This window comes from Chaetomium tenue, assembly GCF_020726465.1.
Source record: "Chaetomium tenue strain MPI-SDFR-AT-0079 chromosome Unknown F5144scaffold_5, whole genome shotgun sequence".
In the NCBI taxonomy this organism is placed as follows: domain Eukaryota; kingdom Fungi; phylum Ascomycota; class Sordariomycetes; order Sordariales; family Chaetomiaceae; genus Chaetomium; species Chaetomium tenue.
In genome coordinates this window covers 231,249-257,544 of record NW_027117333.1, presented here as the reverse complement: position 1 = coordinate 257,544, position 26,296 = coordinate 231,249, and the positions used below count along the sequence as shown (strand labels likewise).

The 26,296-nt window shown below is 56.8% G+C and overlaps 12 protein-coding genes across 12 annotated transcripts; 10 read left to right on the top strand and 2 right to left on the bottom strand.

Moving 5' to 3' along the window:
• The first annotated feature begins 758 nt into the window (after window positions 1-758).
• Window positions 759-3,656, top strand: F5144DRAFT_513833 (uncharacterized protein). The gene is made up of 8 exons (XM_066786580.1): window positions 759-1,273; window positions 1,324-1,477; window positions 1,527-1,841; window positions 1,892-2,025; window positions 2,080-2,291; window positions 2,353-2,546; window positions 2,619-3,100; window positions 3,149-3,656. The coding sequence occupies exons 1-8, from the start codon at window positions 1,164-1,166 to the stop codon at window positions 3,513-3,515; spliced, it is 1,968 nt and encodes a 655-aa protein (XP_066640788.1). The 5' UTR covers window positions 759-1,163; the 3' UTR covers window positions 3,516-3,656.
• Window positions 3,657-5,052: 1,396 nt separating this feature from the next.
• F5144DRAFT_603668 (ribonuclease H-like domain-containing protein) lies at window positions 5,053-5,976 on the top strand (the record flags this gene model as incomplete). The annotated part of the gene is made up of 2 exons (XM_066791298.1): window positions 5,053-5,071; window positions 5,141-5,976. 2 exons carry the CDS (start codon window positions 5,053-5,055, stop codon window positions 5,974-5,976), a joined length of 855 nt encoding a protein of 284 aa, XP_066640787.1.
• A 457-nt stretch (window positions 5,977-6,433) lies between these two features.
• On the top strand, window positions 6,434-8,118 carry F5144DRAFT_630730 (uncharacterized protein). The gene is made up of 2 exons (XM_066792427.1): window positions 6,434-6,864; window positions 7,161-8,118. The coding sequence occupies exons 1-2, from the start codon at window positions 6,525-6,527 to the stop codon at window positions 7,976-7,978; spliced, it is 1,158 nt and encodes a 385-aa protein (XP_066640786.1). The 5' UTR covers window positions 6,434-6,524; the 3' UTR covers window positions 7,979-8,118.
• A 908-nt stretch (window positions 8,119-9,026) lies between these two features.
• On the bottom strand, window positions 9,027-10,003 carry F5144DRAFT_271642 (Ser-Thr-rich glycosyl-phosphatidyl-inositol-anchored membrane family-domain-containing protein). The gene has a single exon (XM_066783625.1). It carries the CDS (start codon window positions 9,842-9,844, stop codon window positions 9,158-9,160), a length of 687 nt encoding a protein of 228 aa, XP_066640785.1. The 5' UTR covers window positions 9,845-10,003; the 3' UTR covers window positions 9,027-9,157.
• Window positions 10,004-11,998: 1,995 nt separating this feature from the next.
• Window positions 11,999-12,608, top strand: F5144DRAFT_575693 (uncharacterized protein). The gene has a single exon (XM_066789089.1). The coding sequence runs from the start codon at window positions 12,265-12,267 to the stop codon at window positions 12,454-12,456; it is 192 nt and encodes a 63-aa protein (XP_066640784.1). The 5' UTR covers window positions 11,999-12,264; the 3' UTR covers window positions 12,457-12,608.
• Window positions 12,609-12,898: 290 nt separating this feature from the next.
• Window positions 12,899-15,307, top strand: F5144DRAFT_493394 (uncharacterized protein; the record flags this gene model as incomplete). Its single annotated transcript, XM_066785971.1, has 2 exons — window positions 12,899-13,083; window positions 13,183-15,307. 2 exons carry the CDS (start codon window positions 12,899-12,901, stop codon window positions 15,305-15,307), a joined length of 2,310 nt encoding a protein of 769 aa, XP_066640783.1.
• Window positions 15,308-16,951: 1,644 nt separating this feature from the next.
• Window positions 16,952-18,042, top strand: F5144DRAFT_548854 (uncharacterized protein; the record flags this gene model as incomplete). The annotated part of the gene is made up of 2 exons (XM_066787545.1): window positions 16,952-17,114; window positions 17,237-18,042. 2 exons carry the CDS (start codon window positions 16,952-16,954, stop codon window positions 18,040-18,042), a joined length of 969 nt encoding a protein of 322 aa, XP_066640782.1.
• A 674-nt stretch (window positions 18,043-18,716) lies between these two features.
• Window positions 18,717-19,593, top strand: F5144DRAFT_534954 (uncharacterized protein; the record flags this gene model as incomplete). The annotated part of the gene is made up of 1 exon (XM_066787024.1): window positions 18,717-19,593. One exon carries the CDS (start codon window positions 18,717-18,719, stop codon window positions 19,566-19,568), a length of 852 nt encoding a protein of 283 aa, XP_066640781.1. The 3' UTR covers window positions 19,569-19,593.
• A 602-nt stretch (window positions 19,594-20,195) lies between these two features.
• On the top strand, window positions 20,196-20,870 carry F5144DRAFT_603663 (uncharacterized protein; the record flags this gene model as incomplete). Its single annotated transcript, XM_066791297.1, has 1 exon — window positions 20,196-20,870. The coding sequence occupies one exon, from the start codon at window positions 20,196-20,198 to the stop codon at window positions 20,868-20,870; it is 675 nt and encodes a 224-aa protein (XP_066640780.1).
• Window positions 20,871-21,020: 150 nt separating this feature from the next.
• On the top strand, window positions 21,021-21,527 carry F5144DRAFT_271561 (uncharacterized protein). Its single transcript, XM_066783623.1, has one exon. It carries the CDS (start codon window positions 21,172-21,174, stop codon window positions 21,430-21,432), a length of 261 nt encoding a protein of 86 aa, XP_066640779.1. The 5' UTR covers window positions 21,021-21,171; the 3' UTR covers window positions 21,433-21,527.
• On the bottom strand, window positions 21,350-22,753 carry F5144DRAFT_271580 (uncharacterized protein). Its single transcript, XM_066783624.1, has 2 exons — window positions 22,546-22,753; window positions 21,350-22,479 (listed from the first exon to the last, which is right to left on the bottom strand). Exons 1-2 carry the CDS (start codon window positions 22,698-22,700, stop codon window positions 21,624-21,626), a joined length of 1,011 nt encoding a protein of 336 aa, XP_066640778.1. The 5' UTR covers window positions 22,701-22,753; the 3' UTR covers window positions 21,350-21,623.
• Window positions 22,754-22,780: 27 nt separating this feature from the next.
• On the top strand, window positions 22,781-25,235 carry F5144DRAFT_271548 (kinase-like domain-containing protein). The gene is made up of 2 exons (XM_066783622.1): window positions 22,781-24,015; window positions 24,079-25,235. The coding sequence occupies exons 1-2, from the start codon at window positions 23,044-23,046 to the stop codon at window positions 24,937-24,939; spliced, it is 1,833 nt and encodes a 610-aa protein (XP_066640777.1). The 5' UTR covers window positions 22,781-23,043; the 3' UTR covers window positions 24,940-25,235.
• Window positions 25,236-26,296: the final 1,061 nt, after the last annotated feature.

The following is a 26,296-nucleotide window of genomic DNA, read 5'->3' as shown; positions in this document are numbered from 1 at the left end:
CTTTGTATACGTAGACTCACCAGAACGCATCGTTCCTTGATTGTTGGTAGGGGTTTTTCACCCGGCCCGGGAGGGCACGGTTTTCCTGTACACTAAATAGCAGAGGGTCCGGCACGCCCTAGGGCATAGCGGAGTATGAATAATATATATATACATTATGATGCAGTGAATCCACCACTCACTATCCGCCACTCACTATCCGCCACTCACTACCTAACTACCTAAACTTCTACTTCTTTTCACATTCAACGTCCAGATGCGCGTACTTCCAGCGCTCTGGCAATATATTGAGCTGGGCTCAGCTGCGATGCCTGGGTTAACCTTCAGCTTGCAGCCGCCATATACACGCCCCTTGCAGGCCTTGACACATTGCTGTGCATGCGGTGCTTGTCGTACCCATAATGAGGAGCAGTACCTATCAGTTCGGTCACATCAAAGGCGAGCTACAGTCAAATTCCCCGAATAACACATTATGCGCTGCTTGAGGTTGGGTCGTTGGGGTATGTCGATATGACCCCCATTTATCCTCGGCAGGATTTGGGTCAGATCACGGGCTTACTTGTAGTTTGCTGACTGCTTGCCCTGACAGTCAATATGAGCAGGGCGAAGGCTCCGAGGATCTCTGTACGACTTTCCCGATCGACATCTTGTGCCCCCCTCTAAATGTAACCTTGTTGTCACCCAGCACCTCCCTCATTGGCCGTCACATTGCTTCAGCACAGCACAAGCTGCGCGGCGAGCCGAGCTCCCGACGCCACGATGCCATCCCCTTGGCTCTCGATTTTCGTCATTGTCTTGGGCTTGGCTCGCCAAGAGCTGAAGCCGAACGTCTAAGCCCAATGGGCCCTTAGCGTGATGTCTTGTTGATCTCTGCCGCCTCTCATCCCGGACCCGAGTAAGGGACCAGCCGAAATGGTGCTGGCACCGAGTTTATCGCTGACCACCTGCAGAAGGGCGGTCATGAGGCGGCCAACGAGGCAGCGACGAGGCTTCATGCGAGCCATTTAAGACCACCGGCCCTCGCTTGTCGATCGGACACGGTCCCATTGTTTTTTCTCGTTTGTGTTGCCGAACTTGCCGTTGCAACGTGGAGAGCAGACAAAAACGACGACAACGAAGACAGCTGAGGAACAGAAACTTCAACGCTTAATAGAGCCTTCACAATGGCAAGCCCCTTAGACCCAGAGCACCCCAGTATAACCCGGCCTGGTCGGCCAAAACGCCTTATTTTGTGCTGCGACGGGACATGGATGGACTCATTAGGCTCAAAGGGGTGAGCAATTTCTGCACGGCTCAGCCCGATGACTTCGCTGACGAAAGAAGCGAACCACCATCCAATGTCACCCGTATCTCGCGTGTTTTTCGTCGGACATGCAGTGATGGCACACACCAAGTCATCAACTACTTCCCCGGTGTCGGCACTGCCAACCCCATCGACCGCTTCATGGGCGGTGCGTTCGGCATGGGTTTGGATCAGGTGCGTCCCCTGGCTATCCCTTGCCCGCAACGAATTCTGACAGCCACAGGATATCCGCGAGGTGTATAACTTTATCTGCGCCAACTACGTTGACGGTGATGCCATCGTATTGATAGGGTTTTCCCGAGGCGCCTTCACAGCCCGCTCTGTCGCGGATCTAATCGCTTCCATCGGTCTGCTCACCCCTCAAGGCCACGACCATTTTTATGCTATCTTCGACGACTACGAGAACATGGGCAACACGGGCCGTCACGCCGACTATTACGTTGTCCCCGGTCTGCCTAAGTATGATGGCTCACATGGCCAAGCCAAGATCGAATGGGAGAACGCCCGTATGCGCAAGTACAAGCAGGGCTTGAGAGAGGTTAGTTCCCGCGTCCGGCGAAGTCGGAGTCTCTTGCTAAGCCAGCGCAGTTGAGATACACACGCGACACATACCACGATGGTGTCACCGAAATCAAAATCAAGGCTCTCGCTGTCTGGGATACTGTGGGCACACTTGGGATACCGCCTGCCCCTGTGATCGGTGTTCGCGGGTCCGCCGACCAATAAGTGTCCTTACCCCTGAGGTGTAATGAGGAAGACACTAACATACCCTGCACATGGACCTTCACCAACACCCAAATCTCCAGCAAGGTAGAGAACGCATTCCAGGCGCTCGCCCTCGACGAGCCGCGGTATGCATTTCGCCCGTCGTTGTGGGAGCGCCTCCCCGGAAGCCCCACGAATCTAAAGCAGGTCTGGTTCCCGGGAAATCACGGCAACGTCGGTGGTGGTTGGCACGATCAACAGATATCCGACATCACCCTGGCTTGTAAGTGCCCCGCCGTTTCCCACTTCTCGGGCCATAGCCAACTAACCATCTCTCCTTCCAGGGATGTGCGACCAGCTCTCAACCCTCGGTCTCGAGTTCAACTTCCCCCGCCTGACCGCCTTCTTCCACGACACCCTCCGCTTCTCCGCCGCTCATCCTTTCCCCTACGCCCCAGGCGGCAGCGGCAACGGCAAGCCCTTCTTGCCCCCCATCCCAAAAATCCCAATCGACTCCCTCAAACGCTCCCTCAGCAAGGTCCTTCGCGGAAACAAACGCGCCTCTACCACCTCCCTCAAACCCAAACCCACCACCACAACAACCACCCAGCACGGCCCCCTCCCCTGGGCCCACCCCGAAATCTTCACCCCCCCTCCCCCCCTCCCCTCCACCCGCGACAGCCAAGAATGCACGCTCCGCACCGGCCCCTCCCACCCCCTAACCTGCTTCAACCCCCTCCACGCAACTCCCACCACCACCCCCAACACCCACAACACCCACAACACCCCCAACACCCACAACACCCACAACACCCCCAACAACCCCAACCCGCTGCACCTCCTCCAACACGGCGCGCGCCCCTGGTCCCTCGGCACGATCCGCGCCCCCACCAGCAGCCTGACCACACTGGCCGGCAAGACGGTGCGGCGCCCGGGCCGTGTGCTGCGCGTGGACGAGACGACCAACGAGGACACGGCGGAACCGTTGGTGGGCACGTCCGAGCGGGTGCATGCGTGTGTGCGGGTCAGGGTGGTTTGTGGGGGGCTGGGGTTGGATGAGGGGGGGGTGTGGGGGTGTGAGGCGTTGACGGGGTGGGGGGATGGGAAGGGGGGTAATGGGGTTGGGGTGGGTAATGGGAGTGGGAAGAAGGGGAAGGGGGGGTGGAGGTTGGAGAGGGGGGCGGCGTTGGGGGAGGAGGAGGATAGGGCGGTTAGGGTTGGTTTGGAGATGGGGCCGAGAGAGGTTAGGTTGGGGAGGGGAGAGGATAATGTTGGGAGGGGTGGGGAGTATCCTTTGGATGTGATGTATCCGGTGGGAGAGGAGGATCATTTGTGGCGGTGGGTGTGGGATGGCAAGGTTGATGGGGAGGGCCAGACGCGGGTGCCGCAGATGTTGGCGCTACCGGAGGAGCCGTTGGTGGGATACTGGGAGAGGTATCTGTTGAAGTTGATGATTGGTGAGGTGGATGTGTGGAAGTATGCTCAGCGGGGCCTTCAGGGGCAGTAGAGGTTGGGACTGAGGAGCAGCAATGCCATCCGAGGAATCGTTCTGGAGATAAGTTAGTACTATTGGAGGAAGTAATTATAATCTAGAATGACACAACAGACAATAACCACTGGAATAAACGGCGTTGACACAAACAACAACAACAACTAATTAACCCTGAAATCCGTATACTCCAGTTTTGATACACAACGCACTCTTACCCCCTCCGCAATCCTTGTACTCTAGAATTATTCTATGTTGACAACAACTGAAACCTCTGTACTGTTATCATTATTGTACAATTGTGAGCATAAGTAACTTCCTCCCCGAACAAAAGACGGCCTTATTTAGGGCATCATAGGGACCTCAGGGTACATAGCGGCTATGTTGACACGTGTAGATCATACACTGAAACTGACAGAATCCAAGTACTCCCGAGATGGTCTCCCAATGTTAGTAAGGAAATGCCGGCCGCCAGCAATGAAGACGAGATGTTAACCAGATACCACGTCTATAACAGGGCCTCGGTCCACGCCCCCGTCAATGGGTGTAGTAGGAACCGCTACAAAGGCTTTGCGGCATTTGAGGCGGCCAAAACCTACTTGGAAGCCGCCGGGTATACGACATTCCACTTCGACTAGGGCCCAGCGGACGGCCCCTAAGCCGAGATCACCGTCGAATCCTGACTGTGGCCTGCCTGCATTCTATGGCGTTGCGAGGGGCCGGGAGACCGGCATCCAGCAGACCTACGGGTAAGACGTCGGCGAGGATACCATCTCTATCAACCGGAGACTGAGAGGCCAGGGACACAAAGGTTCTAGTTGAGAAGAGTAGTGGTGCGTGCCACAAGTCCTTTGCGACTAAGGAACAGGCAGTAGCGTTACTAGAAGCGGGAATAGCTGCTTTTTAACTCCACACTACATCGTCATAGTAATGTAGCAGAAATACACCGACCCACCCACCCACAGAGTCTGCCTCGGCGGAAAAGGGGAACTCTAACAAGATTTCATGTACCACAGGAGAGTTGGCACATGAACGTGCATGATATTTTCAGCCCGTATGCACCAGGCTCCCTCCCAGTGAGAGCGAGGACCAGTCATTTGTCATGCCGGACCAACGCGTCGGCCCGGGCATGCCATCTAAGACTGCGGCCTAGAGTTGTGGTCTAATTCTATCCTTTATGCAGAGAGACACACCACACACATCACACACACCACACACACGACGGTGGTCCTTCACAAGCTGCACGGCTCCGGCAGTAAAGCACAGAGTGGTACACACAGACGCGTGGGACCAGCTGATTGGGGCATGTGTCGCGGGCAGGTGCAGCAGTCACCTGCAACCCCTCGGGCTTGATACAAGATGCGGCGGCGCGCAGCATGGTCGATTCCTGGTTGTTTGCTCGCTTGCATGAAGCCTGCCCGTACAGTTTGGCCCTAAAAGCGGACCTTTTAGGGGGAGGGTGTCGCCCGTCCGGGAATGAACTTGCGTTTCTTCACTACCGCTCATGAAAAGAACAACCAAGCAAGGCACCCACGGGACATTCTCGACGCTCTTCATGTCATCTTCAACGAGTCGTAAGTGGTTTCAATCCTGGTAGCGATTTTCTAGCGGGCACCAGGAGTCAAATAGCCTAACAATCATAGATTCCATTGCGGCTGAGGCGGACAGTGCTAGAGACGATCTAGTCGCTGCTGTCACCGAGTCTCTGCAGAGCATCAATTTTGATGACACCCCGGCTGCCGACATGATCGACATGGTCGACACAACCGCCAAGCTCTCGAAGATGTTGGACACCCTGGACGGGTTGCCGACTGAACCACCTTCGCTCTACTTCGACCTCGAGGGCGAAAATCTCTCGAGGCACGGAAGTGTCTCCATTCTCCAACTTCATGTTCTGCCAAGCAGTCGAACGTACCTCGTCGATGTCCATACTCTTCAGCACACGGCCTTCTCCACGTGTGGGGGAAATGGCCGCACCCTTAGGGAGCTACTTGAGTGTGATGGGATCCCCAAGGTCTTTTTCGATGTCCGGAACGACTCGGACGCATTGTACAGCCACTTTAACATCCGCCTTGCGCGAATCCAGGACCTTCAGCTGATGGAGCTTGCAACACGCACCTTCTCCAAAAAATACATCACTGGTTTGTCGAAATGTATCGAGAGAGATGCGTGTCTGCCGGCAGCGGAGTTGATTACCTGGAAGGCCGTGAAGGATGCCGGCGTCAAGTTATTCGCTCCAGACTACGACGGCAGCTACACTGTCTTCGCAAAGCGCCCGCTCTGCGATGCCATCAAACTGTACTACGCCCAGGACGCCCAGATCCTGCCTCGGCTGTGGTCTCAATACAATGCCCGAATGGCACCTGCGTGGGCTCGGAAAGTGCACGAGACTTCGAAGGAGAGGGTGACCCTATCGCAGACAGCGACCTTTAATGGCAAGGGGAGGCACATGGCCCTGGCTCCACCTGGGTGGCACTGAGCATCCCTGGGGATCGGTGAATATCTGATGTTAGATGGGAGAATCATGGGCTTGTGATGTCTTTGGAAAATGATGATTAAGGGGTAATGGCTTGGATCAACCTGCTCTTTCGGTAAGCAGATGAATTTAACTGGGATCGGTGTTGTCGGCTTCAGCACCTTGAAGATCTCCCGGCGGCAGTTGAAGCCAAAGGTGTTCAAGCAGAACCCTATGGCCTATGCGCGCAATTTCATAGGCTGTCTCTGCGATTCCATAGCTCGCAATAAACTTCGAGAAAGCGTCTGGGTGGGTTGAGTCGCTAACCGTGCTCCCTTTGCCAAAAAACGGGTCGGCATTCCAGTTTGTGTTCCTTTATGCTTAGACAAGCGGGAAGCGGACGTTGTTCAAACCCCAACAATGGCATTGTACATACGAGTAGACAGCTACGACTCATGTTATATAAGGGATAGATAACATTGTGGCTGATAGGGTGCGTCTTTCAACAGCCGTCACCACACTTTTCTTCCCTCCTATCTAGTCTACGTACTACAAACACACTCGCCGCAAGGATGGACAGCGCAGACGACTGCTTCTCGGACGACTACTATTCCGACGACTCATTCAACGATTCTTTCTGCAGTCCGCTCGACACCGACCCCTTTGCCAGCCCGCTCGGATCCGACCCCTTTTCCACACCATCCCAATCCGACCCCTTCGCCTCCCCGCTCGACTCACCAGCAGCCTCCTTCCACTCGGCACCAGAAAACCCCCACCCCCAAACCAACCCCTTCTCCGAAACCCCCTTCAACCTCGTCAACTACAGCTTCACCTGCCTCAACCCCAACCACCACGCCCTCTCCTCGGGCTCCGACGCCCTCTCCGGCCACTGCGACCCCGACGCGACCCAATGTGACGAACCTACTCCAGGATCCTATCCTGTTAGGGTTCAGTGAAGGTAATCTTGCAAAGGATGCTTCGGTTCGGTGCAGCCAAAGGGTGCACAACAATAGACTTGTTTCAACAGTAGGCTTGTGAGCTTGTAGCGGACTGTAGTTGTGATTGCTAACTGGAGAACTCCCAGAGCTCTCCAGGACGAGCGACTATATACTATCTAGATCCTAGGTATCTTCGTACCTCTTCCTTGGGGAACGCGAGGAACGGTGGTCGTTCCTCTCGTTCCCTTATAGGAACCTTGGGAACGGTAGCCGTTCCCCCCGTTCCTCTCCTGATTGGTCTGGGACCCATTCTTAATGATTGGCTGGGGACGCTTCCCGTGCGCCCCCATCGGGACCCTGCATGCGGCCATAACCGTGACACCCAACTCGCCGTCTCACACACTACCTTCAACGACCCCCACCACCGGGAAGAACCCGCCCGGCACCCCATCGCCACCGACGGCATGGGGTCCGCATCCGCAGCCGGGACCGACGGCATGGGGTCCGCATCCGCAGCCGGGACCGACGACGGCGGCTGGGATCGGCTCTCGTCGGCGTTTGGGGGGTCGAGTGGGATGGCTTCCGGCAGCGAGTGGGAGCAGTGGGAGGTGCGGGATGTGACGCCGCGAGAGAGTTTTCCGTTGCAGAGGCTGGATCCGCTGAAGAGTACGCTGTATAGGCGGCGGGTGTTGGAGAGGGATTATGGGGTTGAGGAGGGGGTGGTGGAGAGGGTTGGAGAGGATGAAGATTGCGCTGTCACGGGGAGGGACAAGTTTGATGTGGATGGCCAACCGCGTGCGTCGGTCTCGGGGAAGGGGCTGCCTGTGGTTGTTGAGACGGGAGCTACCGGGACGAGCAAGCGGCGGGTGTTGGAGAGGGATTATGGGGTTGAGGAGGGGGTGGTGGAGAGGGTTGGAGAGGATGAAGATTGCGCTGTCACGGGGAGGGACAAGTTTGATGTGGATGGCCAACCGCGTGCGTCGGTCTCGGGGAAGGGGCTGCCTGTGGTTGTTGAGACGGGAGCTACCGGGACGAGCAAGCGAGTTACTGGCTTTTTGGGTGGCAAAGCCAAAGCCAAAGTTGAGTGATGGTTGCAGCACCCAAGTGAGGTTGTGTCAGTGTTTTCGAACTACATTGGCTTCACCTTCTTGGGTATTATCGCAACCTGCTACCGCATTCGAATTGTTCCAAGCTATCTTGTTAGACAAAATAAAACGTAGTTTCTGTCTTCCCAACACGATTTCCTTCAGTATACTTGTGAAATATGTATCGCTTGCCTTGAACTCACCCCCCAAGGAGCAGAAGTAAGAATTATTGGCACGGAGAGCAAGCTCACCATCCCCACATGATGTTTTAGGACCTTTTCGACCCTTGAGTCCAGCAATGACCAATATTTGGGGTCAATAGTCTGTTGCGCTAACCACCACACTGGATTCATAGTTTAACGATATGGTTCGGTATTAGGGAATGCGACGGAGCGCGGTCCGGTCTGGCCGCTACGACGCCATACCCCTGTGACTCCGGGGAGACCGAGACATGGGATACAATTGTCGGGCCGACCAACCATTGTCTGGCACCGAATTAGGCAAGGCAAACAAAACCACTGAACAGGATGCGGCCAGGCCAAGGAGAAGAAAGCCGGGGAGGCGTTGGCTCTCGAATGAGGTATGGCCCGACGTTCGTCGGGGGTTTCCCCGTCTAGGGAATATGCTTGATACCCGGCTGGCCGATCATGTTTGCTTATGCTCTCGGGGTTTCGGGCTCGTGGTTAGTGTGGCTTGGGAGCCAGGACTAATCACAACCCTGTCGAAGAATAAGGACCGTAATCTAGATCTATATATGCAGTATTGGTCACCGACACACTGGTACCTGATGACTGAGACACGTGAGTCGCGCACTGTAAACATGCAATACACCCCTGAAGGGTTGAACAACCACAGCCATGGCTATGGTAACAGCCAAGACAGGCGGGGATGTTGATAGGCGGTACAGTACCAAGTAACATTGGTAAGCGTGGGTATCATCATTTTGTGTTCGAATCTCATAGACGACTGTTTGACAGGACGGTGCTCGACGATAATTGAGAAGAGGCGTTCTAACTATTATTAACACAGACTTCTATTTTTCCAATCCTGTCTACCCATCTCTCTATCACCGTGACGTGAAGATACGACGTCCAATATTACCACCCTCCAAAAGTTCCGAACCTGTGCCCACTTGCATGTAGTCCCTTCAATATCCTACACTACCCCGTCTGAGTCCATAATCTAAGCAAGGACGGCGGCGACACCAGCAACCAGGGCAAGCAGGCTGCCACCCTGGACAACCATGCCGGTCGGGGCGGCAGCGCCTTCGCTGGTGCTGGAGGTGGCGGACTCGGTCTGAGTGCCGCTGTTGCCGGTGGGGGTACCAGTAGAAGTGGTTACGGTGGTGCCGGTGACCGTAGTGTCGGAACCGGTGCTGGTGAAGGTCTGGGTCAGGGTCCTGATGGTGGTGGTGAGGGTCACAGAAGACGACGACGCCGACGCCGTCGCGGAGGTCGAGGCGGAGGCGGAGGCGGAGGCCGAAGAGGACGACTTCTCCTCGTCATCGTCGCTGTCCGAGGCCGACGACTTGACCTCGAACTGCTCCGACTGGGCGAGGATGCCCGTGTTCTGGGTCTCGGTGCTCTCGAAGTTGAACTGGAAACCCTCGTCGGAGGGCACGTCCTTCTCCGAAACCTTGAAGCTGCCGGTGGACAGGTCGACCTCGCCCAGGTCCTTGCTGAAGGGGATGTGGCCGGAGGCCATGTTGACTAGCACGAGGTGGGCCTTGGACGGGTCGGTGTTGACGGTGGACCACTTGACAGTGACGCCCTTGGAGGGGTCAACCACATCGTTCTTGGAAGGAGAGGTGATCTTGATAGCGTAGAGGGGGGCGGCGAGGGCCAGGAGGGTGGCGAATTGGGCACGCATTTTGGCGGTCTCTGTTTTGGTTTGACTAAGATCTAGGATTTGATACTTGTGTGTTTAACGAGTGTGACGTCCGGTTTGACGATGAGCGAGTGACAAGAAGCGAGTGTGGTTGTGACAAGACCGGGAGAAAGGGCCGGCGTCAAGAGTGCGAACAAGCTTTATCAAGGAAACGGGCGAGACCCAATACGAGATCTGTGTCCCGGCGGTCCGGCATCAAACGTTGCGACTCCACCATCGCCATGCGAGAAAAGCCAGACATCTCCACTACCGTATCGTTCCAGCCCTGGCAGCGGTACCTGCGCCTTGATCGATCGTTGCATGGTAGAACATGGCCGGGAGCGATACAAGGGTGAAGGCCATCTACGTGCCGTCACCATCTCATGCGCAAGTCCTCACTGCATTTTTAGTTTCTCGGCGCAAATTTTGAGGTGGTTGATATGGTTCTGGCAGCGCGCGAGTCAATTGCCCCCGAGCCACGCCGTATCCGGCGAGTTTCACATGGTCCATGCTTGTTCTGGCGGCGCTCGCGTGCGAATGCGATGCCCGTTGCCGTATGGTGTGGAATCGGCCTCGTATCTGAGAAAAAAAAAAAACAGGGTACAGCCGTCGAGAGATCCCCAGGACGACAGATGTGTCATGCTGGAACCACCCAGCTGATAAACACAGCACTCAGCCCAGCATGATGAGGACGAGACTCCACCAACCCAAACCGGAAACTTTTGGTTGTTCGTGTTGGCTTGAGGAATGGCGAGACCCTCAAGCTTCGCCAACGTTGACTATCAACGTCGACTGTCAACCGTCAACCGTCAACCGTCAACCGTCAACCGTCAACCGTCAACCGTCAACCGTCAACCGTCAACCGTCAACCGTCAACCGTCAACCGTCAACCGTCAACTGTCAACCGTCAACCGTCAACTGCCAACTTTAGCGTCGGCTCCTTACACACATTACCGTTTAATCGGTTCAATCAAGATGTCGTGTTACGCACCGAATGGTTCGTTCGGGGTCTGTTTCGGAACAAAAGCCGAGTGGCAGAAAAGTGGCTTGCAGTAGTTCTTGAGTCTCGGACAGTAAGAAGAACGTGGCCGCAGTGTGTTGAGTGACGTCGGCTTTGCTAGCGTGGAAATGACATTCCTTCGTTCTTTTAGTCCGCGACGCCGCGCGCGCCCGCATGGAGCGTGGCGTTTGAGGCTGCCGCTACATTGTTTGTATTTCGTATTGTCGTGAGATCGACGAATAGGGACCAAGGGAGTTCTTCCTTCTTGAGAGAATCCAGGTTGATGTAAATATATAAATATGTAAAAATGGAACTTTGCAATCTTCAAATCCTTCCCGTCGCAATGGAACCACTTCCGGTTGTCTCAAACTGAAGCAAGCACAATTTCTGCACCAGTGCAGGCCGAGGATGAGTGACAAGAAGGTACCATCGAGAGGCCGATCCAGCTTGGCATCTGTCGGTTGCCGGCAGCAGCTGTCCCCACAAGCCCACAACTCTGGATTCCTGGAAGCAGCGGAGGACTCCTAAAATGCACAAAACGATCGGGATGATCCGAGATGATGGAGAAGATGGGACAATCGGCGCTGATCCGGCTGCCCACAAAACAAAAGAAGAACAAAAATCCCCGAATAGCGTTGCAACTTGTTCTGCTGCTGGGGGAATTCATGCGGGTCATTCCGTCTCCAAAACGTTAGCCGCAGTGGTGAGAACCAGAATATGCTGCTCTTGCCGAGACTCGGCCCATGCCGAAAAGGGAACTGGAATGGGAAGAAGCCGCACAACGGACCAATGCAAGAGATCCGGTGCGTTGCGCTCAGGCAATGTGGGGCGCAGCAATGCATTTTGGTGTCTATCATTGGACAGCCTGCGCAGAGGCCCCCGTCGAGAGATCCATCGGGCAGCTGGCAGGACCCTGGTGTGTCGAGGGTTTACCGAACACCACCCTCATTGTTTTCCCTCCTTCATCTCTCGCCCCGAGCCAGCCTGGAAAGGGGGGTGCGTTGCGATCTGGATCTGGGGCAACGGACTTGCCGTCATGTTCCCCTCGCGAGTCTGCACCATTCTCGGTTGCTTTTAGCACGCCTAGCAGCTTTCTGCGGGGCGCTGGGTGGGCTGGGTGGGCTGGGCGGGCTAGGCGGGGACCTCCCTCCTGCCTTTTCCCCTTTTTGCAGTTGGGTCCGGCACGGGAGCAAGGGAGGGTCTCAACCAGACCCCGAATGGTCCCGGCAGTTGTTCCCATTCCCGGTCTCAACTAGCCGGTGGAATCATGAAATCACTAGTTAAACAAAAATCTATGCATACTGTGCGTCGACTACCGTCCCCGATGGGATACGGGAAAGACCTGAAGACCACCAGAAACAAAACAGGGAAGCGTTGTGTTTAGGTACCCAGTGATTGAGTACCTATTTTATGTTTCCCGGTGATGACTCCCGATAGGCCTTTGATCCCTTTCTTACACAGTAACACCGTCGCAACGGCCGCCCGCTCGGACCGTCACAAGACGGGAGGGAAGGAGGGAAACTCCCAAGCTCGCCCGGGGCAGCAGCAGCAGGGCTTGTTCATCCTTTTTGCATGGAAATTGCGACCCAGGGTCTGGGGATTGCTTCCGGGGTAGGCGAGCTGGAGGAACGAGTGGGAGCCGGTTGGAGCGGGTTGCCTGGTGCCTGGCGATTGGCCGCCGACACCTTCTAGAACCAATTGGGGAAGGCGAGGGCCCCCGCGAAAAGAAGCCAGCCAAACCAGTGAAACCACTGTTTGGCCCCGGAGCTGACCTCTTAAAACAGCTGCCGCTCCCGAAAGCCTCACGTCAACCCGCAGCCATGCCACCATGCCACCACGCAGTCTCCGATAATAATCACCGTCGATATTCGATAATATTCCCCGATCGGACGAGTCCTTGAATGGCCGCTCGTCGACAAACAGCAAATGCCTGTCGAACACCCGCCGACGTCCTCCAGGAGTTGCCCGCGCTTCGAAACCGTTTGACACGACCCGACCCCATTCGAGACGAACCGCTATCTGCGCTCCGCATTGTCGGAGTGGACTGAGATCTGATGATGGAACTCGTGGCTACCACCAGCAGTGCTGTTTCACCGCCTGCTCCCCGGCGGGGGAGACGCGAGAAGCCATGGCCGCCCGGCAAGCAGAAGAAATTGTTGCGTCTTTATGTCTGCACCCAGAGCGAACGCCTGCCCCTTGTCCGCATCCTTGAACGCCTCAAAGATGGTTCGTTTGATCCAAGGTGCGCAACCCCCCCCCCCCACGAGGGCGCGCATAGCGCCCGCCTCCCTATTCCCACGTGTCGGCGCAACGATTGCTGATTGATTTGGCACGATTAAAGGCAGCGCAACTCGCACAAGCACCTGAAGAACCTCCTCCCGGACCGCAGGATCGATGATTGGAGGCCCCGCGATCTCGCGACCATGTTGGTGCGCGTGCGATTCTTGAGGTCGCTGAGGGCGGAGCGGAGGATTAAGAACCGGAAAGTCCGTCGGCGACGCGAGACACAACCGCGGAATCCGTTCGGGTACGATTTGCTCGACGTGCCGGGGACTCGGATGTCCATCGATCAACCCCACGTCGAGCAGCAGCCCGTATTATACGCCAACAGCCCGAGCACCGATAGCCCGTCTACGGTCAAACAATCCTCGTCCGCCGGGTCAACGCCGCAGGCTATCAGCACCGGCTGCTCCGACACCTACCTCCGGGACAAGTCACCCTCCCGAGCCTCCTCGACGACCCCGTCAACAAAGTCTGCGAAGCGTAGGTCATGGGCCTCGGTTCTCTCGAGTATCTCGTCTGGGATCTCCAGCCTGGCACGCTCCTCTTCCTCGGCATCCTCGAAGGGTGCGAATGTGAACGCATCCGGCGCCAACACGGCGCTGAGTAAGATGACGCGTGAGGAGTTCTTGACCATGCTCCAAGAGAAGCCACGGAAACCGACCAAGGGGAACGGCACGCCGGCTATGGGTGGCTTGTTCAAGTCCAAGTATTCGACTGTCAACCCCACCACTGAGGACCTCAACGCCGCGCTGGTCCGGATGTGTTGCGCGGCCCATGTTGGCCGTGGCCCGCCCGGCTGTGTCCACGAACGGTTGTCCAAGGCGATCGACGCCCAAAAGACGGAGGGCCATGACTTTACGCACTTTCGCGTTACGGAGGAGGAAGCTAACATGGTTGACAAGTATGGCAACTCGCTGCTCCATGTGGCGGCGAGGTGGGGTGCCCGCGTCTCCATCCTGCTCATGATCCTTAAGCGCACCGACGAGGTCCAACTCGTCAACCACCGCGGCGAGACGTTCCTCCACGTCTTTGACCCGCCCGAGAACCCGCACATGCGGCCGGTATCTTTTCTCAACCTTATCCGAACCCTGCGGTCACGCGGTTTCGATTTCTGCCACAGGGACGTGGATAAGCACACGTTCCTGCACCACTTCGTCGCCAAGAAGGAGTTCCCCATCGAGACTTTGTACTACGTGTTTAGGGAGGTCGGTTACGGCGCCGCCCGGTTCCTCGTGGCGAACAAGTCGGCCAACGGCGAGCGGCTATGGCACAGCATCCGGCGGAACCTGGAAAAGTCCGCACCAAAGCTCCACCGCATCTTCGGTGATGAAGTAGAGTTCATCCGCCGCTACCTCCCCGAGTTCTCCCCCGAGGGCAAAGCCCCCTCAACCGCCGATACGTCCACTATCGGCTCCGATAGCTCCATCTCGATCCACCCGACCGAAGTTCCGATCCTTGGCCTCGGCACTGCCGACCCCAACGACAGCAACGCCCAAAGCGTCCGTCGCACGCCCGTCATGAAACTCCTCCGGCGTGCTGCCGCGGGTAGGGCGGGGCTGTCGGATACCGAACTAACCGCCAAGCTGGAAACCATCTTCGACGCCGCCGCCAAAGTGACCGACTTCGACATGCAGGGCTACCTCGGGAAGCGCGACACCGAGGGCAACACGGCGCTCCACTACGCATCCGAGTTCGGACTCGTCCCCGCTGTGCAATATCTCTGCGCCAAGGGGGCGTCGGTCAACGTGTTCAACAACTGCGGCAACACGCCGCTGCAGCTGGTGAAATTCGCCATCCAGCGGACCGACGTCCGCTCCGACATCCACATGGAGGCCCGGTACCTGCGGTGCGCCGTCCTGCTGCTGGAGCAGGGCGCCTTCGACCAGAGCAAGCTGGTCAGCGAGCGCTCCGTCATCTTCCCCTACGACGTGTTTGACGGCAGCGAGCGCTCCATCAACAACCTGGTCAGCCAAGGCGTGGCCAGCCAGTGCCGCGGCTTGCACCTGCTAACCTCGTCCGTGCGGCACCACAGCCCGGGGTATCTCGAGGGGCTGGAGAGGGAGTACTGCTCGCACGGCCATCATCATGGACATCTTGGGTATGATGAGGCGGGCGGCAGCGGGATGGGCATGTCGTTGACGTTCCAGACGTCGGTCTTGACTTCACAGGAGGCAGCTTCTTGATTGAGGGTGAAGGGGTTGCCATTTCTTTTTGTCTTTTTGGGGTGTTCTATTTTCGGACTGGTTTCTTCCTGTACAAATACCATGTGGGGGAGCGGCGGTGCATGGGAAGAGCGTTCTTTTCCAAGGGGGTGTTCCTTTTTGTTTCGGGATTTGACTTTTTGGTGGCTTCCAAGCAGGCGTTGTGGGTTTCGGTTTTCCAGTTTCTTGGGGCGGGGTCGCGAAAGCAAAACGCTGCTGAGTTACAGCCGCCATCTTGTTCTGTATTTATTTATGATTATATCCGAAAAGGGGCGCCCTGAATTTTGGCGTATTTATTTATTCGTACTTCAACTTGCGCATCTTGTCCACCACCGCTGTCGACTGGCATCGAATGTGGTGGGTTCACTGCCCGGCTCTTCTTTCCCCTTGTCTCTTTCAGAACCTTGTTTCTTTCGCACGGGCGGGCAGCGGGCGGGGCCTTACCCGAATTTGGGGGCGTTAGGTGCTGCAAGGTTGCGGCAAGGGAATGTTGGTTGGGAACCCGCCATGCATGCGCCAAAGGGGAAAGGCCGAGAAAGGGTCGAAGTGAAGAAGGGGGTGCTGATTCGAGCGGTTGTTGCACCCGGAGTTTGCATCTCTCTGGTCCGACTCGGTTGATACCCCTCATCGGGCTTGACGTCTTTTTACCAAGTTAGTGTCTTTTGACGTGCTTCGTTTCCAGCTGATCGTGGGACAGGGGCCGCCGCTGAGTCGAATTCGCGGGCGGAGGTGCGGCTGGGATTTGAGACACAGCAGTGGACCATTGACATGACAGAAACCGTTTCCCGACCGTTCAGGTGGTCGGACAGTCGGGATACACTGGCAAATATACGAAATACGACAACTTGCATCCGACAACAAGAACTGCCATCCCGTTGGAGAGGCGGTTCCGTCATTAGTGCTCGCGTCAGCTCGTGAAGCATTCGATCGGCGGCATGATCGTCGATGCGTTCTCCAATCCGTTCTCCCGTATCGAACCTGTCAAAAAGTGTCAACAGGATAAGCCTCGAGGACTGGACGGATCCCCCATAAAGGTTGCACGGCAGATTGCCGTTTAAGGTTGCACCACCGAGAACCTCGCAGGGAAGGGCACTAAGGGATCCGGGTCCCACAGGGGGGATTGGTGGTTGGCTGCGTGGCTTAGGTTACAGCTGCTATCTGTGCCGCCCGGGGCATTTTCTCGATGAGGTTGACGTTCACACACTGGACGGGTGGATTCGACGCCACAACGGACAGCAACAGCTGCTGCGTCTCATTTGTGCCCCCTCCTCGCCCGGGAGACTAACGAAGACTTCGTTTCACCTAATCTGTACAAACAACATACAGCCCTCACTGGCCCGTATTAAAGAGGCATCGGGCCTTGGCCCGCTTTGAGTTCTGTTCCCGAATCCCAGGCGACGCGGCGCGCCGATCCTTGGGGCCCATGATCTCTATTTCTGGTTGTGATACCTTCCTTCTTCCCCACTGACAGTTCCTGATTCGTATTTTGTATATACTCCGCTCAAGATACCGCCGACCCATCATGATTTTGATCCTTTGAGCTTCCGAGTGGCATCCCAACTTTCCCTTTCATGATATACAGACGAGACTAGCGAGCCAGCTGTTCACGGGAAGTTGGCTTTCACTATGGGGGCCCGCGCAGGGTGTTTTTCTTGTCGTCCCATCTGGAACCTGACCTGTTTACTTCTGTTATTATCACAAGGCCTCAATGGCCGCACCCTGGCCCAAACACCAGCGTCAGATGGCCCCGCCAACTTCCAGGGTCTCTACCTAAACCCAACCGCACCCGGTGCGTAACAGCCTCACCTAAAAACTAAAGGGGAGGGGGGTAGGGGACAACTCAACCTCCTCCCCCCACCCTTCCCCCAACCCAACCCAACCCCAGCTCTAACCCCCCAACCCCAACCACAGCCGCCATCGAGACCATCAGCTGCGACACGAGCTCCATCTTCGCCCTCTCCAGCACCTTCGCCGGCTGCTGCAGCATCGGCGGCAACTGCAACTTCCCGACGGCCTGCACCAAGGGCACGCCCACCAACCGGTTCGGCGGCCGCTGGTCGTGCGGCCTCGACCGCGAGTGCTACACCATGACCGTCTACGACGCCTACTCGGCCGCCTCCGAGAGCTGGCTCGTCTACAACTGCGCCAAGTCCTGGAGTGCTAGCACCATCTACCGCAATGTGCCGGGTTGGATGACGACGTCGCCGCCGCCTTCTGAGGGGCCGGAGCCGACGGGGAGTACGGGGATGACCACGGCGACGACGCCGGGGGGGCCGCCGGCGGCGATTACTTCGGATGGGGGAGGTGGGGGGGAGCAGCCGGGGGAAGCGGAGACCTCGTCGTCGAGGGCGTGGATCGCGGGCGCGGTTATTGGGGCTGTGGTGGGTGCGGCGGGGGTGGGGACGCTGGGGTTTTGGTTGGGGAGGAGGAGGAGGAGGGCGGCGGAGGGGGAAGAGGGCGGGGGCGGGACGGGGTTCAAGCTGCACTCGACGACGCTACTTAGGTCGGGAGGCGCGCCCGCTCAGTATCCGGACCCAACGTTGCCGGGGCAGATGGGGGCGGTGTATGTTGCCGGCGGCGTGGAGATAGAGGGTTATACGCCCGAGAAGGGCCTGCCCACGAGTCCCCAGGAGGTGTCAGATACGGGGGCGACGCACGCGGAGCTGGAGAGTACCCCCGTATCGCAGAAACAGGATTATGGGTCGTATAATAAGTAATCTTTAGTCCCTCTCTGGCTTCGAGAGCTGGAGGTTTAGTAAACCCGATGAAACTGAAACGAGCATCCTCCAATCCTGTGTGATTCCCGATCCGGGATTTGTGATCCTTGGGCCGCATCTCTTCCGCCAAGGGCGTCCTCCAAGATCAGAGGCACAGCCGCATGGTCTCGGCCTAAGCATCTTCTTCCTTCGACTTCCTCACTGCCGACATGGCTCCACAACCACGTTTCTTGGACGGCCATCGGAGACAAGGGGACCAGGCATTCCCCGCAGTCGGGCTACATTACTGGCCCCGGAATATAACGTCCTCGGATAGAGCCGCCCTGGTCTATTGCCTTATTCGGCCATAGAGAACAACGTTTGTGATTAGCCAGATTACCAACCAGGGGCTGCCCCAAATCAGCAGCCTTCACCACCAACGAAATATTTAGGCGCCGTCACCCTAATTTCTCACGAGGAGACGCCAAGAGGTATTTATACCACCATCTGGCGTCATGCGTAGTGAAGCCATCGCGGCAGGGGCTATCACTCTAGGTCCCTAGCTCGAGCTAGCTGTTGAAAAAGGCGCCATGGCTTCCTCACGGTCCAAACGGCGGTTTCCGGCCTGACCACCATCCCTAACTCTAGTCTCCCTCCGCCGTCCTAGCAACTCCAACAACACCAAGATCGACACCATGCTGGCCGTCCTCCCCTTCCTCGCGGCCTTGGCCAACGCAGCCGCCGTCACCCCCCGCCAGAGCGCCACGCAAGTCGTCCGGCTCAGCTCGGTCGAGAATGTGGCAGTCCGCTCCAACGGCCAGATCCTCGCAACCAACATGAACTCAGCCAACCTCTACTCGATCGACCCCGTAGCCAAGACCTCCACCACGGCGCTCAGCGTCTCGGGCGCCACGGGCCTATCCGGCATCGGCGAGTACGCGCCGGACATCTTCGCCGTCATCGGCGGCAAGGGCATCTACAAAGTCGACTTCACCAGCACCCCCCCGAAATCCAGCCTCATCAAGACCATCACCGAAGCCAACAACCTCAACGGCCTAGCCGTGTTCGACAACTCATCCGTCCTCGTCGCCGACGCGGGCAAGGGCGCCGTGTTCAAGCTGGACGTCAACACGGGCGCGTACGCCATCGCACTCCAAGACGCGAGCATGGCCCCCTCGGGCGGCATCCCCTTCGGCATCGACGGCATCAAGTACCGCGACGGCGTCGTGTGGTACACCAACATCTTCCGCAACAGCTTTCACAAGGTCGCCGTCGACCCGGCCACGGCCAAGGCCACCGGCGCCTACACCACGCTGTGGACCAACTTGATGGGGGATGATTTGTGCTTTGGGCCGAATGGCAAGATCTATATCGCGACAAACGGCCGGAATTCGCTGGTCGAGGTCGACCCGGCTGTGGGCACGCCTACTAGTGTGGGGACTATCACAGGCTCGACGTCGTGTGCCTTTGGCCGTGCCGAGGGCGATAAGAATGTGGCTTATGTTGGGGCCGGCCAGGGGGTGTTTGCTGTGACGATCAAGGCGTAGGGGAGTAAGAGAGAGTTTGGGCGGGAGAAAGGATATGAAAAGGGTGGGATGGCGACGCTTTCTCTACTATGACTCGTATTCTTGGAGTAGAGATGGTGAGCGAGTCGGTGAGATTTTAACGCTAGAAATAAGATAATCTACATGTATTGTTGCGTGCCCAAACAGGTTCCACTTCGTTCCGCCGCCTGGGAGCTTGTGTTCATCTTCTCGTTTGAATATCTTGTCCTCGGGGGAAACGACTTTGTGCAGCTCGTTCTGGTGCGTCCAAGTTGCCTGTTGAGGGCGTAGCCCTTGCTTGATACCTACCTATTTAACGAACGTGACGAGGAGATTTTATAACAATGATACTCCATTTTCATCCAATACCAGTATCTCCCAGGTAAGATTGTATTGAGTTTTAGCCTTGGGTCAACTCACTACCTCGAAATGTGATTGGAGACGAAATTTGTTTGTCCCATCCTGGCCACCTCTGTTGCCTAACCAACCGACCATTCTCAACCCCATGAACTTGAGCACTTGAACTGCCTTCTCAAGAATACCTAGCAACCTTTACATATTACACTACCGCATAACAACGGCGCCCGGCACGCAAATCAACCCAACCCAACTCAGTATTCCATTTCACTCATGGAAGAATCCCACAAACCTCCTTTGGAGCCTGGCTCTCTCCATAAAAACGGCCCCCCACCCCCGCCACCTCCTCCGCCTCCGCCTCTCCCTCCAACGCCGCTCTCCCAGAAACCCCCAACACGCAAGGCGGTGGCAGTTCCAGACCAGCCAACAAACCAAGCCGCCCCACCCCTTCACAACCCCAACCCCCCGCCCTTCCAACCCATCTACTACTTCTTCTACGGCACGCTCACAAAACCACACATCCTCCAAGGCGTCCTCGGCCTCGATTCCCCACCAACTCCCCTCCACCCCGCCCAAATCCACCACCACGAGCTCACCACCTGGGGCGACTACCGCATGCTGATCGACAGCAGCAACCCAGCCGCCGTCGTCGACGGCTACACATACCACATCCAGTCCGCCGAGGAGGCGTACAAGCTGGGCTATTACGAGCCGAACGCCTACGTCTTGACGGATTGCACGATCCACTTCACCGACCAGAGTCAGGGCGGCAGCAGCACTCGCATGGTGGAGGGGAAGACGTTCAAGTATGCCGGGGATGGGGCGGCGCTCAAGGAGGGGCGGATTGATCGCGTGCTTTGGGAGAGGCAGATGGGCCAGCGGTGGCCGTTGAGGCGACAGCGGGAGGGGGAGGGGCGCGGGGCGCAGCTGGGGGGGACGCCCGAGTAAAGTAGCGATTTGTAGAGCGGTGGGGTCGCGGCGGACGGGTGCGATGTGGATGTGAAGCACGGGAAGGAGGCTGGAGAATAGGACATCGCGCTTCTTTCACAAGGGTGGGGTACGGTTGGTACGTGGATCGGAGGGCTGGAGGGGATGAAGAGAGGGGCGCGGTGAAGAGTTGCGGCATCCGGTTTTTATCTAGGCTCTTAGCCTAGGGTTCTGGAAACTGCTAATCGGCGCTCGTCTGTGGTTGTGACTCGACACTACCAAGAGACATGTCAGGCTTAGGTTCTTACTAGGGCGGTTGTCTATGTATGATAGATGGGTCTCAAGAATCGACTGGTCAGCCGCGTTGAAGAGACCTAGTGGTCTCCTTGAACTCCTTCTCGTCCTTCCGGCTCCTCCGGTTACATACGCAAAGACCGGCGTCAGGGTGCCACTCAAGAATCCCTGGTTTGTACATGACACTTACTGTGACGCCTGTCAATCATACCTGCCCCCTTCTTCACCGGGTAGCGGCCATCTCGTCCGTTTTGCCGCGGAGACATCGGGTTGCAGACGACCGTCTTGATCCGTGGGCTTCTCTAAGGATCGCTTCGGATAAAACGCTCTCTCTCACGTGGCTGTCCTTTTGTTACGGCGTAGTGAGCTGCGGTGAAGTTACATGGCGCGATCAACAGCCCAAAGACTTGAATTTGGGCGCTCAGCCGGTATCTGGGCCAGGTTGTTCGTAGCCGCGGCCGTTCGCCGCTTTTCGCGCTTTCAAGGTTCTGGTCTGGGCCCTAGCGCAGGTGAGATAGATTGGGGGCCCTCGGAAGGAGCTGCATCGGGGGACGGCGGGGATGCAGAGACCGTTTCCAATGGCTGGCAGTTTGTGGCAGTTCCCCCGCCATCGAGAGCCTTCTGCTTTTTGGTTAACGGCTCTCCACCGTCCACTTCGTCATCCTCCGTCCGGTTGCGCTTGACACTGTTGGTGCCAACAGTCGCCTCCTGTCTCATTTCAGCCTGGATGAGAGGTATCTGATCCGTGATCCAGCCTAACTGCGCGACCTTCAGCTCGTACCCAAGCGGATCCCATTTCCGCATGCGCATGACGAAGCATGTATAGCAGGCGTATTCAATCCAGTCCGTAAGCCTATCCTGTCCCGTCCAGTCTTCCTTAAATTCAAATGACGGCGGCTGTATCGAGTATTTTTCCAGGAATCTCAACATTCGCGTCTGGTACCGGGCCATTTGTCCCTTCCACCCATATCTGTTTGCTTTTTGGAAGTCACGGAAGAACTGCCAATCCATCTTTTGTTTCGTGAAGATGTGCCAAAAATATTTCGACGGCGGACTCCAATAGCGTAGGATTTCGGGGTGTTGCTCGGGATGGCGAGAAAGATCTGGGAGCAGCTCGATGGGGTAGAAGGGCCGGCCGCCATCGCTGGCGAGTTCGTGATAAGCCTTTTTCTCCATTTCGAAGCCCTCTTCATATAATTCTTCCGATGTTACCGAGCATGATGTCGACGAGCTTGAGGTTGAAGAGGAGCGACGGCGTGTCGGCTCTGGTTGGAGAAGGCGGGCCGAGACCTGGTCGAGGTCGACGGGCTTGAAGGTCTGGGGACGGGCGCGTTCACTGATAAATTGTTTCCCGAATTAGTCCGGTTCAGCATGCAAGAGGGGTGCATAGATTCGTTCGAACCGCAGGCGTTGGATGAAAGACTCGGGAAGATTGTCTGGGTCTTCGACTTCGACCATGCGGTCGCCGTTCGGCAAGCGACTTGCTTCGAGGTACTGATCAAGCTCGGCATCCGTAAATTCGGCAACCTCGCCCGCAAGCAAGAGTTTTGGGGGCATGGTTCTCTTACCTAAGCCAATTAGGTAGTTGGCTTAATTGTTTTTTTTTTTTGTTTTTTTTTGACGCGGACAACGACGGACACCATCAGGCGGTTGTTAAACGAGATCACGTGCTGACGCGAGACCCCCCTTGCTGCAAGGGTGCCTAACGATCCATTAATTAACTGAGCTCTTCTTTCCTTTTTCGCTCGGGTGTTTGTTCGTTGACTTGTTTTCTTTTGTATTCATCTATCAATTATCGGTCTTGTTCTGTTTGATTTCTTCTTATTCATATTCTTTTTATCTGAGTTTCTTTTTCTTTTCTCTTTTTTTTCCGGCGAATTTCCCCCTTCTCGACGACAAGATGGACGACCCCAATATCATCGTTACTTTATACCCCGTGAATACGGTGGATAGGGACTTGGATTTCGCCGATATGACAGTCCGAATGGCCCACAATGCTCCATTTTACGTCCCCGAACAACTTGGGCCGGCCGACGCGCCCGGCAGTCCAAGTCAGTCGCAGTGCGATTGGTCCCAAACGCCTGAGCCTGACGAAGATAGCGCTGCTGAGAAGCAGCAACCTGGCTGGGCGGCGCATCCTGGCCTTCGGCTAAGATTTAACCAACCCCGGAAGCAGCGGTCTGGTTTTACACTGGGGACTGCTGAAGGTTGCGACATCCGCTTGCCTAAAGCCCAGAAATTGAAGGGCATCAGTGGCTTCCAGTGTCTCATTTGCTTCGACGGGCACGACCGTCTCGTGCTAAAGGACGTACGCGATATAGGGACAACTGCGGGGAAGCGGGTAGATGGCACATCAGTCTCCTATCAAGGTAAAGGACGTGAAAAACGTCGTCACTTTACCTGGATCCTCAGCGGCACTGATTTCACCGACCGCCCCGATGGCCGGCAGGAAATCCTGATTTACCTGCACGACAACCTCTGTTTCTGGGCCGTCGTTCCACCACGCGACCACCACTCTGACGATTACCGAGCCAGAGTGGCAGAGTTTCGGAATGGTTCGGGTGCCCCCGTCGACCCCCGGCAGCTCCCGCTAACGGGCGCCCCCGTGGACCCCCAGCAGCTCCCGCTGACGGGCCTCGGCCTTGATGGCGGCGAATCGACCGCCGGTGTTGATACGGGCATCCAAACACCCAGCGAAGGCGCTATCTGGTTGAGGCGCAAGACACTCGGTCAGGGCTCTTTTGCCATTGTGACGCGCCTTTCCAACGTGAGTACCGGTGTCGATTATGCCCGCAAGCAACCGGCGGATGGCGCGCACTGCGACATCGAGAGGTGGAGACAAGAGGCCCGATTATTGCGCAGAATCTCGCATGTAAGCGGCCACAGCCTTGACTCCTAGCCACGTAGCAAACCCTGAGTGCTAACGTGCAGTAAGGAGAATATCGTGCGTTTGCTCGCCGACGACTTCTCGTCATTTCTACCCACCTTAGATCTGGAATATGTTCCGGGAAGGACTTTGCACTGGCAGAACAGAACGCTCAAATTCTCTCCGAATGAAGTACTCATGATCCTGGACCAAGGTCTCGCAGCCTTATCCTATCTTCACGAACTCGACCCGCCCATTATCCACCGCGACATCAAGCCGGCCAATATCCTTGTCCAGCACCGCACTGCCGATTCTATTCATACCAAACTTGCCGACTTTGGCCACTCCAAGGATGGCCACGAGCTGCGAACGCAGTGCGGAACCGAGCTCTACCTCGCACCCGAAATCCAAGCCAACGCGACTATTCGGCGGGATAACAGAGAGCCTTACACGACCGCTGTCGACATATGGTCCCTCGGGGTCATGGTTTACGAATTCGCCTTTGGCCTCCCAGACCTAAGCTTGGCGGAAGGCCCCGGGTGGTGCCTAGCCATCGTCGAAAAGCTGCAGCTCGAGAACGACTCGGTTCTAGCCGACTTTCTAGCCAACGAGATGCTGATAATTGACCCAGCATTTCGTAACACCGCAAGGCAGTGCCGCGAAGCAGCACCGAAGCCTGGCCTCGTCCCAGGGCAGCAATTACCGCAGCCACCGCAGGTTGTAAAGGGCGAAATTGCATCTTCTCTTTCATCACTGCCAACCGAGAGTGTGAGATTTATACGATCTGGTGCTCCTGAGCCCTCTGCCGAAGAGACCGGCAAGCGCCCTAGGAAAACTACTGCGTCCGGATCGTCGCTGGCATCTGATGACCGACGGCCGAAGCGCCAGTTGAGGGAACCTCTTGAGATAGAGATACGAACAGAAGCTTAGGTATTGCCGTCGCCGCGGAGGGATTGAAGTCAACGCGTGGCAATCACCGTCACTGTGTAGGGGTCGCCGCCGCCGTGGAAGGGCCACCGCCGCCGCGTAGGGCTTGTCGTAGCTTGCCACAGCTCCTCCTCCGCCCTAATTTAAGCCCCTTAACATTTCGTTCCTTTCCCCTCACACGACCCGTATATCACCCAATCTTCACTCAGTCTCGGTACCAACAGCGTAACTAAGGTAGCGCCCGGCTAGACCAATACTTTGTCCACACCGCTTGTCCCAACGAGCCGTGCATCCTTCAAAATAAGGACACTCTCGGGACATACGTCCCCTCCCCAGGCCCAGTAATACCATCCTCGGTGACCAGAATCCGCACTCTCCGCCGAACGTGTGTCGTATATCCCCAGTAGCGGAACGGAACAACACCAAACGAGCGGCACAACGTCCAAATCACATCGGAACTCACTTATCCTCCCCCCTTCCCGTCAATCACGGATATCTACCCGATACGCAGTAACAGCAGGATTGCCAACGCACCCCCATCCCATCCGACATTCCCATCACATCTCCGATTCCGCGTCGTCGGCGAACCCCGCTATCACCCACCGCGGTCCTCGTTGCGGTCTGGGGGCCATCCTGCCGCGTGGGCAGTGCCTCCCCATCCTCGGTGCACAGTGGTCATGAGAACGGGCCGCGGTGTGCGATATCGGAGAAGGTGGTTCACGAAATCGGGATGGTAACCTTGGATATCGAGTGGCGCTCGGGGGGGAGGCGGGGTGCAGCATGGCGCTGTGGTTCTCCGCCGCTCCGCCGCCGGAGCTTTTGCGGCTTTGCTCAGCCTTCCCATGTCGGCCGTGGTTTGGGTTTGCCCGGCCGGGGTTTCTGTTTTTGGCAGTCGGCGGAACTGGAAGGGTTTAGCTCGGTCTAAGTCACCATCGTAGGTGTATGCTTGATGCATGATGCAACAACCCCCTCGTGTTCGGGGTCATGGAATGTTCTGTCCTGCTTCTATGTGCAGGGTTCATGCCGCCGTTGGCTGGCTGAGCTGGCGACAAGCACACATGCAAGATGCTCGTCTTGGGAACTCTGGAGAAGATGCCCTGCATCATGCCCCCCATCCCATCACATGTCAACCATTCCGGGGACCTCTGCGCTGGAGATACCATGTCTCGGTGGCCCCGAGAGCGTCTTGTCTGCAAGCTCTGCAGCTGGTGGTGGTAGTGATCAGTGATCAGCTCGGCTTGGGCGCTTAAACGCGCTCAAGCGCACAAGCGCCATTGGGCTGTTGGGGGCACGGCAAACACGCCGGCCTGCACGCCTCACAGTGCATTTTAAGAGAGTGGCTGCCAAATCGGCCGCCCCA